General features: G+C 35.5%; 1 protein-coding gene across 1 annotated transcript in view; it reads left to right on the top strand.

Annotated features, from left to right (window-relative positions):
* LOC117162875 (dynein beta chain, ciliary-like) overlaps positions 1–12664 on the top strand; it is a 209520-nt gene that overhangs the window by 144300 nt on the left and 52556 nt on the right. The window contains exons 41-44 of the mRNA XM_033344867.2: positions 8717–8936; positions 10245–10406; positions 10534–10680; positions 11339–11500. Coding sequence (XP_033200758.2) covers positions 8717–8936; positions 10245–10406; positions 10534–10680; positions 11339–11500 — 691 coding nt within the window. The remainder of the gene's footprint in view (positions 1–8716; positions 8937–10244; positions 10407–10533; positions 10681–11338; positions 11501–12664) is intronic.

The following is a 12664-nucleotide window of genomic DNA, read 5'->3' as shown; positions in this document are numbered from 1 at the left end:
TCCAGTTTACAAAAGTCTCACGATTTACGACAAAAAAATCAAGGGAGAACAATATATTGCTCCCAATCTACATAATACAGCTATCCCCCGACAGCAATATAAGCAACCTACTAAAAATAAACTATTTTAACCACTACAAGATAAAATGGGAAAAAATAATAAAAAAAAGGGATGACATAACTCAATGCCACAAATGCCAGCGATTAGGCCACACAGCGCAAAACTGCAACCAAAACTACCGCTGTGTTAAATGCAGTGAGCCCCATGGCCCAGGCGACTGCACAATAAAAAAGGAAAACGCAGTAACCAAAGACAAAATATTCTGCGTCAACTGTAAAAACTACGGACACCCCGCGTCATACAAAGGTTGCCCCAAACTCGTAGAGCTTCGTAAAAAGCTAGCAGATAAAATCAAAAAAGACAAAGAAGCAAAGACACAACGAATTGCCCAAATAAGTCGCAAATACGTCCCAGAACTAAAGTTCTCTGACGTAGTGAAGCAGCAAACAACACTAAATCAAACAACCAAAATCTCCCCACAATCAGCAAACTTAGATCCGCGTTCAAGCCAAAGCCCAATCACAATCGATAACTCCCCCCATCTAAACATTATAAACGTTATCGAAGACTTTAAAAAAGGTATCCTCCAAGCGTTAAAAGAACAACAAATGCAACTAAACGAAATAAGAAACACTCTATTAACGCACGAAGAAAGGATCGACGCCATCTTCAGCACTTTCATTAGTACAGACGACGAATAACCAAAACACGCCAAACCAACAATCACAGCAAAAAACACATAAATTTAACCTAAAACATCTGAAAATAATCGCAATAAATGCTAACTCTTTAATTTCAAACCAAAAAAGATACAGTATGCTAACCCTATTAAATAAAGAAGCCCCCGATATAGTACTCATCTCAGAAACAAAGCTAAACAAAAGACACAATGTACACTTCAAAAACTACTCCATGATAAGACACGACAGACCGAACGCCAGTCAAGGAGGAGGAACAGCGATCCTCATAAAAAACCCTATAAAATACAAAACGATCCTAATTGATAAAATAACACGTTTCAGAACCTTAGAAACAACGATCATAAAAATAAAAATAAGCAATAAGGAAAATTTATTCATCACTGCAGCCTACGCAACCTACGGAAACCAGAAAGAATTTAACTACGAATTCAATAACCTTTTCGAACTCTTGCAGCTCAACAAACCGGAAAACTACTATATAATAGCAGGAGACCTTAACGCAAAACACACAAGCTGGAAAAACGAAATAAACAACACGAGAGGCAACTTCATTAGAAACTGGCTAGACAATAAAAGCATCCACTACAAAACAAACTTATACAGCTCCGAGCTACCCTCTTACCCAAAAGGAGGCTCATACCTGGACATATGCCTAGCAGATGCGCGACTAAAATTCCAAAACCTACGTCCAAACAATACCCTAAAAACCTTAGCCTATGACAGTGACCATAACGCCCTAGTATTTCAAATTAACAAAAACACATCTGACTTCCTAACTCTCGAAACCCAGACCGAGACACCCAGGTACAACTACAAAAAGACAGACTGGAAAAAGTTCCAAAACACACTCGAACAAAACTGCGACCTAGAGATCTACAGCAACGTCAACCTAACAAACAGACAAATCGACTCATTCCTAGACGAAATAGAAAAACACACACAAATCGCCCTCCAAAAATCCGTGCCAATCATAAAACAAAAAAATTCATGCGAGCCCTATATAAACAATAAAATACAAGATCTACAGCGAGATAAAAGCTACATACTGTCCAAAATAAACAATATAAAATTTAACTATTCTTACGACAAAAGAGAAGAATTAGAATTCCTAAAGTTCCTACTACACAGAATAAAAGCGCAACTGAAACAAGAATTCGCAATTTCTATAAACCATTACTGGACAAACAAAATAAAAAACATCTCCAAAAACGACTCAGCCAACATGTTCCCACAAATAAATCAAATCTTTAGACCAAAAGAACAAAACCCCATCCCACCTCTCAAACTGTCCCCAGAAAATGCCTCCCTCATCCAAGAAGCAGGTATAACGATACACAACACCATCAAAGACACCGAGGGTAACTTCATAATAACTAAAACAACAGAAAAACTAGACATTATCGGCACCCACTTTTCCAAAATACATACGCAAAACGAACACATGGGCCGAGAACAACTAAACAGAATTATCATCGCCGAAACAAACAAACTCAAAAATGAAATGGAACTAGATAAAACGCTAAACAAAACAGTCTGCACATTCTCAAACGAAAACACCGCAGACAACCCCAAACAACCAGATCCAGAAATAAACTACTTCACAAATTACAATCAACTAAACACAATCCTCTCCAAACTAAACAACAAAAAGTCCTCCGGCTTCGACGGCATCCCAAACATCTTACTCAAGCGCCTACCGAACAAAATAAAATGGTACTACACAGTACTCTTCAACAATGCTCTAAACAACACATACTTCCCCAGAAAATGGAAAAAAACCAAACTGATAGCTATAACAAAAAAGGATAAAGACAGCTCATCGCCCGCAAACCTACGACCCATAAGTCTCCTCCCCAACATAAGCAAAGTACTTGAAATAATCATAAACAACCCCCTAACCTCCTTCTGCACAAAAAATAACATAATCCCAGAGAATCAATTCGGCTTCCGACACAAACACTCCACAATCCACGCAATAAACAAACTCACGTCGGACATCTACTGGGCTCTAAACGCAAAAGAACGAGTTGCCGCCTGCTTAATAGACCTCGAAAAAGCCTTCGACACAGTCTGGATCCCAGGTCTCATATACAAACTGATCAAAAAAAAGTTCCCTAAACACCTGATTAAAATAGTCTGGGACATGATCGCAAACAGAACATTCGTAATGACTGAAGGTTCACACTCATCAAGCAAAGAATTCTCCATAAAAAACGGTCTACAACAAGGTACAGTGAATTCCCCGTTACTTTTCAGTATTTACAACAGCGACTTACTAAACCTCTTTGAGCTCAATACATCCACCCATAAACGCTCCATAGCCTTCGCAGACGACCTAATCATATACGTAACAGGCCGCAAAACCAAAACTATAAAAACGGAACTCCAAGAACTCTTTGAGAAAATAAACGACTATTACCACGCATGGAAACTAAAAATCAACATAAGTAAATGCGAAACCATACTGTTTAAACCCAAGTCAAGTGAAATCGGCCCAATAGAAAGAGAACACTGTAAAAAATTTCAGATAAGAGAAAAAACAGACAAAGGGGCCCTCATACCACACAAAAATTGCGTAAAATACTTAGGGGTAAACATAGATTACAAATTAAACTACAAGCAGCACACCGAAATTCAACTTACCAAGGCCAATAAAGCATTTTGGAAAATGAAAAAACTATTCCACTCCAAACATCTCGACAGCAAAGTAAAAATTCTATGCTATCAAGCACTAATCAGACCGATCATAACCTACGGCTGCCCAATCTGGTACAACATATCAGCCTCCCAAATGGAAAAAATTCGCATATTCGAAAGAAAATGCATCAGAGCTTGTCTGAGCACTTACAGATCCGAACACAGCGGATTCAAAAAATACGTAAAAAACAAAATAATATACGACCTAGCCAACGTTCACCGCATAGACTGTCACATCCTAAAGCTAATACGAAACCACTTCGCGCAAGCGGCAAAGATAAAAGAAAATAGTTTAATCTTCAGCTGCTTATTTCCAAATGACACATATTACAAAAACACTCTGACAACAGGCTACATCCCGCCGGAAGCTTTCCCATACCTTGACGGAAAAAACTACCTACAAGACCAAAATAACATCCCGATAATTTATCATATAAAGAGAAAAATAGGGCCCAAACTATACTTTACGAAGAAAACCTAGACGGTCAGACCGCAGACACTAGATGGAGATACAACATGGCCCTCCCCCTGAAAGACACCAAAGACAAACATAGAAAAAATTCAAAAAAATATTGGTGGATACTGAACCCATAATAAAATAAGAAAGAAAATCTATTAAACCGATAAAACTCAATTCTGTCCCCGCACAACACAGGTGCAAACATTGTAATTTTCGCAATTCTCCTTCTTTTAAAAGAAACTTATTTATTTAACATCCCCCTCCCCCGCCCCCTCATCCCACCCCCCCCCCCAAATTCCACATCACCCAAAAACATACTACCGAAGCGTCCTGTTTTTGCGACCCAGTTTCCAGGACAATAAAAACAAGTAAAAACAAAATCACATAGAAGCTCCGCTCCTCCAGCGGCTTAAACCAAAAGATATATTCAACACGAAAAATGTAAAGCGTCGACACATATTACAGCATGGCTACGTAGTACCGTTGCGTATCGGTACCTTTGCCTAAGATACCATTATATAAATTCACCGTTTATTGTGAACACTATAATGTATTTATAATTGTATATTGGGTTTTAATAAACAGTTTAAAAAAAAAAAAAAAAAAAAAAGCACTCGTTCTCGTCCGATCACGAAAGTTAGGCAGCGCTGGGCACGGATAGTACTTGGATGGGTGACCGCCTGGGAACTCCGTGTGCTGTTGGCTTTTTTTTATCTTTCCAATATTTTTTACCTTTCTTGATAATCTATTTTTAATAATCTACAATCGAAGCATCGAAAAAAAGAAATGTTTTGGTATTACACGACTATTACCTCACATTATATCGTTCTCTCATAGACGTACCGATAAATTAGCACATGTTTTAAAACTAAAAGCAGTCACGTTTCTTGATATGCAGAAATTTTACGATAACGGATTGATATGGAAAATTGTTATTCTATATTTTCGATTTCCAGTACATAGGGAACCACCATATGACTCGTACCGCCGAATAGGATACCTAAGTTCTAGCCCATTCAATGGATTGTCCTTGCAAGTGCATGCGTACTAGACGAATCTCCAGCGTCAATTTTTTCGAAAACAAAACTTCCTATCAAAAATTGTCATTGTACATTTTGGACCTACTTTTGAATAGGGAATCATTTACTTTCCGCTTGCAGCACATCTTTTGAGAACATTTTGTTCTAATTATGTATAGTTAGACGCAGATTCTTCGCGATCGAAATTTAAACAATTTATTGCATTACTACTTCCTGAAGTTAGAATTTCTAGTGCGTGTATAGCCTAAACATGGAAACTTTGCGAGAATTGCAAAAATTCATGGAATTGGAAACCTTGTACTTTTATAATGAATGTTCTCAAAATATTGCAATATTTAACTGTGAAACTTAGGAAACGGTTGTCCTTGTAAAATCTGTGGTTTAATCTGTAAATGTTTAATTTAATCTGTAAAGTGAAATTCTTATCTGTAAAATCTACAAAATGATTGTTCTTATAACATCTGATATTTAATTCTTTGGACTTACGAAATGGATAGTAGTAAAATATTCGAAATTTGGCCTTAAGAATATTCGTAGGACTTTCGGGAGAAATGTCCCTAGAACATCCAAAATTTAAGTTTTAAGCACATTTGTGAGACTTAAGAAATGGATTGCATTTTCGACCAATCGCGGGGAGACGCAATCGCGAGGAGAGACGTCAACGGGAGTCGTAAGATCCCGTTACGATTATAGCAATCTACACCACGAATTGATCAATTCCCTGATTTCGGTTAAGATAATAGGGGTGATTCAGTTAGTAGAACACTGTGATTTACAGAATTATAAATTATATATTTCCAACATTTAAATTATACTATTGAGTAGGTATAAATAGATAACAACTTGTCGCACGAAGATAAGATAGATATGCACACTAGAGCAAGGCTCTTATAATTGAATTTAGTATGTTAGTGGATGTAGCACTATAGGATACTTAATAGAGGAGGTGAATGTTCGACAATACCGAGAACTGACTTAGATAGTTGACGTGAATTATACTCCTCTAGCGTTGTGCTCAGACTTAGATGTTAGGCGCTAGATTTTGTACTGACTTGTATCTTTGTACTGACTCGCTCTTATGTTAATATGGAAGAAAGTTCGGTGTGGGTGTGCCCCTTTGCATGAAGAACGCGGATTCGTTGTTCACACTTTTCGTTAGGAAAAGTGAGGGTAACGATCCGCGATGTGGATTGGTTACGGCCTACGCTGATGCTTGAAGGGATGAGTAGGGAGCCTCCTACCATCGTGGTTGGTAGGTGACCTTGTTCATGGGAAAAACCAGCTTGTTTTGTTAGATAGCTATTCGGTTTTTCCTAATAGGTGCGTACTCGCTTTCTCCGTGTTTTTAAGTGCGCCTAATAAACCCAAGGACCTCTCTAAAAACCAGATGTGCTTCGAAAATATTTTTAGGCTTAAGAAATTCTTCAGGACAAACGGATTGACTGAAGACTCATGTTGATACAATACAGTGAAAGGGAAAGGCTATGGTAGGTCCTTAGGTTCATTGAGGGTCGTAATGACGTTACGCAGGCCGTTGGCTGTCCGGTCGCGAGGGGTGGAATGCAGATGTTTTAGGCAACGTAACATGGATGTTGCTAGGACATGCAAAATTTAAGTTTTCCGAACATCTTGAGAATGTTCACAATGGACATAAAATGTTCAGGATATAAACTTAACATGAAACGAACGGCTTTTGCATGTACGGTGCAATCTGAGAATAATCGACATCAAAATGTAATTATTTAACGGTTATAGTCACGTAAGATTAATCCAGGTAACAGAAAATTAAGATACGTAAAGGTTGTGCTGCTGTGACACCAGAAATATTGAGTAAGATGCTATTATTTTCTTGTCGCAGCATTACGAAATGTTCACAAGTGAGGAGCTATCATTTTGAACATGTGCTTAAGATTGTTATAGTTCTGAACATCGCAAATAAAAAATATTCCAATACTATTGCAGTTGGAAAGATACACAGCAGAATCTCAATTATCCGAACTAATTAGGAGGCAACGATGTTAGGATAATGGAATTTTCGGATAATAGAACAGTTACTTACTTCCTGTTTATCCTTAAAAAGATTTATCTTTGTAAATTCATCTTTGTTCTATGTATTTTTAAAAAAGAACACAAATTACGACAATAACAATACAAATAATGAAATTAAATAAGAAGACATTAATCTCTGAAAGCTCATCTTTGTTCTATGTATTTAAAAAAGATCATAAATATCAATAATAGTAATACAAATAATGAAATTATTTGTATAACGATTAAAGATATATGGATCCCTGATCTATTTAGCTGTTACATCACACAACTGTTTTAGCAAATTTAATTCGGTAAAGTTACAATCCTTTTGTGTCCCTGTCACAGGATTATAAAACAATAATAGAATAACTACGATTGACAAACATCCTACAGGTCACAGCCATCAGCTAGTGTCCCAGGCCGAAAAGACAATAACAGGATAGCCACTTGTGACTGGTGCACGGCGACAATCCCTTCAGAGGGCCGAAACCCAAGTACATAAACGTTCCCAAAATCAGCACTCTTACAACTACCAATAGCAAAATACTGACATTCGCGGGCAATACGACTGTATTAGTCAGGCACACTAATCCAAAAACAGCAGACATCTTACTACCAGAGCGTATCAGAAAAATAGAAAAATGATTGCAAGATAAAAGCAAACCCCAGTCAATTTAACCACATTACATTTACAATACGAAAGCAGAAACCACCTAATAACCAATTGAATGGCATGCACATAAAACAAACAAAACAAGTTAAATACTAAGACTCCACTTAGATTCATAACTTACATGAAAGCAACATACTAAATCAATTATAGACAAAATACGAATAAAAAGAAGACAGATGTACTGGCTAACTAGTCGAAACTCTAAAGTCAGCATGGAAAATAAACTAAAAATTTACAAAACGATAATAAAACCAATTTGGACGTACGGAATACCACTATGGGGTACAGCAGCAATGAGTTAGGTAAATAAACCAGAGTCGCTTCTCAAAGATACTCAGTGAAGATTAAAAAGGAAACAAACAACAGATCTCACAAAGGACATAACCTAACAAACAAACACTCACCTCACTAAAGAAATAAAATAATCAAATTCGAAGATGGTACCTCACTGGGGGTAGCCATCCACATGGCTATTTACCAATTAAGTGAGAAAAATTTACCAAATGTCTAGCTGGACAAATTGTAAAGTTTAAATTAAATAATAATAAAAAAAAAATATACTCAGAACAGTAGTCAGCGCCCCGTGGTATATCAGAAACGAGGATCACACAAAGACCTAAAAATATCAACGATCCAAGAAGAAATCGGCAGGTGCGTAAAAAAAAAACAAGGAAATAACGGCAACGCTTCCAAATAAGCTGGCTGCTGACACGAGCGAAACCCATATAAAAACGGAGACTGAAAAGAAAACATCCCACTGACCTCGCTAAAGAAATAAAATAAACAAACTGGAAGATGGTATCTTGCTGGGGGCTGCCATCCACGTGTTACATAGTAATAAAGCTAGACAATTTTAACGAGTGTCCAGCTGGACAAATTGTAAAGTACAAATTAAATAATAATAAAAAAAAAAAATATTCAGCTGTCATGATTTACGTGCATCGCCCTGTATATGATATAGAATATGTATATAGAACTTCTGGAAATATAACTTATATTAAGTTATTATTACAAAAATCTTTTTCTATCAACTGAAAATTTCTTTCTATTGCAGTTTTCCAACAGAAGACAATTTAATATTGATCTACAGCCAAATGCTAGAACAACACCTGATGAATCCTATCAACAAATTTAACTTAGCGCTGACAAAAATTGCAGAATCATTATTAAATGCAGCATTGTACTGTCACCACAAAATTTCAACAACATTCCTACCAACAGCAGTCAAATTTCATTACGTATTTAATCTGCGTGATCTCTCAAACATCTTTCAAGTAAGATTTATTTCAACAAAGCAAGTAATTAAAATGACAAAAGCTTAATTAAAACCATAGAAATTTATCGCTCTTTGCTGCAGTTTACCTATTAAAATTAATATGCCCTTTTGTGTAAAGTGTTTCCAAACTGATGACGTTAGTACAGTAATATTTTTCCATAGGAAGCTTTATCTCCGAGTAAATCAAAATTTACTCTTCGAACAAGCGTACACTTGACTATGTCGTAAAATGGGTGGGTGGATGCGAAGCGCGGTGGATATGAGGATTTCCCCACGTATAAAAAAAAAGAATGGATTTTGTTACGTTTATATTTATACGCACCATTATCTCCGCTGAATTGGTCATTATGGTATTTTATCTTATTTAGCTTATCCAATATAATTTTGAAATCTAATATAGATAGATCTTTCTGATCTGGCGATCCTCAATCTGAACGATACATATTTCGGCAGCTTATCTCGTATAAGTCGTAGGGATCGTCCACAACAAAATCACACACGCACCGCGATTGTCTCGGCTGCGAGTGTCCACAAAAGACACAACTTACAACAGATGTTCGATACGTCCTTTGTTTTCTTGTAAACAGAGCCTGACTGTTCTCTTAAAATTTTACTGTATCGTGTCTTCGTGTATCCCCAGTATTAAAAATAGAGGGGATTTAAATCTTAGGACTGAACAGGTCGAAGCACAGATCCTCCTCGACCAACTACTTGTTTCCAAAACAGCTGGTCAAGTGCTCTGGTAGGGTGCGCTTTGGTAGAATGTGGTGGTGTACCATTCTGCACAAACTATCTCTTAATGCCTGCGGATTTTCGTGTGTCCGGAAATATTCGTTACGTATATTTGTTATTCCACATTTACTAAATATTGTCTCCTCAGTAAATGGTATCTTCACGGGGGAATTGGAATTGCGTTGGACGACAAAATTAACAATTCATTGATCGTTGAAAAGGTTATTGTCATTAGAAACTGAAAAATTGCCAAAAGATAATAGAATAAAATACACAAAAGAATTCGGGGAATAGCCGATATACGCAGTAAAGTATTATATAAATTTTGAGTTTTTATAGCAAATGGTAATCTTTTATTTTACACGACAAGTATACACGTCAACCGCACCGAAATAAAGTTTTGGATTGACGTGTATACATGTCGAACGCAGTCGGTAACTGAAGTAGTTACCATGAGATTCAACTTATTGAGATAAAAATCACGTGACGTTATAATTAACTCTCTTAAAAAAATATTTAATATTATATTTAATAATAAATATTTGATATAAAAAAGGTTTACTCTTTCTTTAAGGGCATACTGTTTGCACACGGTGAGACTGTTCCGACTGGAAATCATTTGATCAGATTGTACGTTCACGAAGCAACAAGAGTGTATTCGGATAAATTAATCAGTGCTGAAGATGTAAAAGCCTTTCAGCAATTGCTGAAGGAGTCGCTTCGCAAAAATATTTCTGTAAGTTTAAAAATGTCAGTAGTATTAATTATTATAAATAAAAGAGAAGTAAATAGGTCTTTGTTACGTATATTCTTAATTTAATTTTTGATAATGATAAATTTAATAATATCATTTATTATGACAGGAAATCGACGAAAATATTGTCTTTGCTGGACCAATAATATATTGTCATTTTGCGGAAGGAATCGGTGAACCAAAATATATGCCAATAAAAGATTGGCAACAATTGACCAAGTTACTAGACGAAGCTCTGGTTAATTATAACGAACTGGTAATAATTTATATTTAAAATATAAATTATATAATATATCATATAAAAAAATATAAATAATATTCAAGTTAATAGTTTTGTCAAATGTTACAATAAAACAAATCATAGTCATTCTAAAAATAAACATTCGAAATTATGAAAATCTTATGGAAATCTTTTGACTATAGCTTAAAATTAACGTTCCTTCGGTATAGAATGTGACAAACGAAATAATGTCACATTCAGATGTAAAAGACAGTTTTTATTCTGTTTACTACATTACTACAAGATTAAATTTAGATCTTTTGTTATGGATGATATAAAACTTACAACATACTTGCTAATTTTGACATATAGATTACACGCTGTACATAAACAATATTTACATACAATATTTTGGTACATGAAACGTTTTCCACACAACCTTTTTTGCACTTTTCGATTGTAAAAATGGATAACATAAGAACTTATTTTATATTGTATATAGCAGTATTATTAAAATTTAATGTAAATTAGTTTCTAATTCACGAGTAAGATGTTTTTATACGTTTTTTGAATTAAAATTAATTGATAAAACAAGTAAAACCTATATTTATTCTGATTGGAATATTCTAATTTTTTATATATGTTACTATTTCTTTTTTCTAATCGAATATATATTTTTTTTACCTTGGAGTAGGTAGCGGCAATGAATCTGGTTTTATTCGAAGATGCTATGTACCAGGTTTGTCAAATAAATCGCATTCTGGAGTCACCAAGAGGAAACGCATTGCTTGTTGGTGTTGGAGGAAGCGGAAAGCAATCTCTTTCTAGCCTTGCGTCTTTCATCGCAGGTTTAGAGGTACTTTTGCAATAATAATTTGTAAAATTCCCAACACCATGCAATTCTAACTAATCCTTATCTTTAAGAAGAGTTGATTACCTGTGCGAATTTTCCATAAAAATCACCACCTTTTCAGACACGAAAAGTGAAACATTTACCTATTATGAAAGAAATGTAAAAAGTGAACACTTAACAAAGTAATAGAACAGTAAAGGTAATTATACGTCTAGAAAATTTCAACGAGTTAAAAATATATTATCAAGATCAAAATTCTAAATAACATTTTTCGATACACATAATCGCCGCTCAGTCTTCGTTTCCGAGATATTTACAAAAAATTTCAATTAAATCTAGTTTTCGTTACATTTCATTCTGGCACATGGGTGGTCATAGTTTTACATATCCCAACCTAAACTTGACTTATTGATGCTAATTATCTTTGATATAAGTAGAAAAAGATAAATCAATGAGTTATAGGTTAGATTAGATTAATATTCGGCTGCCATGGGGCTGCTCGTAACGCTAGTATGACTTAATTCTTATTTCATGCGATTTTGTAAGTGTATCGTAAATTAGATTAGTACTACTTATTATTATTTATATATATTACCAAACATACATTTGTACATAACTCAAAACCTAAGACCGCGCATAGTTATTATCATGCCATTCAATATTCCATGTTACATTAAAAATTAAAAAATAATAATTACGTGTGTGTGGGGAAAGCGAGCCAAAACTTGTCCGCGCTCCAGTTATATTCCAGTTATATTTAGAACTTCTGTTGGCCGTACTGTCCTATCTGCACTTTTCGTATAACATCACTATCTTTTAAGTCAATGCTGTTCAGGTTTGAACGTGTTACGTCAATTCATTTGTGGATGCCCCACTTGTGATTTGTACGAAAAAAGAGCAGCATGTAACGGTTCGTATTTTGTGGTTGGAGAGCGTGTCTGGTGCCGATATTTATCGAACACTTTGTGCACAGTATTAAGAAAGCGTTCTGTCGCGAGCAAGTGTGTTTGAATGGATACAGAAGTTCAAAGAACGTAGCATAGGTGTCAGTCATGAAAAAGGAACCGGAAGGTCGTCCACATCCACGACTGACAACATTAAAAGTGCACGTAAACTGATTCTGTCGAATAGACGGGTGACATTGAATGATACGGCAAATCATTTGCG

This window comes from Bombus vancouverensis, chromosome 17 (genome assembly GCF_051014615.1).
Source record: "Bombus vancouverensis nearcticus chromosome 17, iyBomVanc1_principal, whole genome shotgun sequence".
NCBI lineage: Eukaryota > Metazoa > Arthropoda > Insecta > Hymenoptera > Apidae > Bombus > Bombus vancouverensis.
Note: the sequence above shows the minus strand (reverse complement) of the source record. Positions and strands in the feature narration are given on the sequence as shown.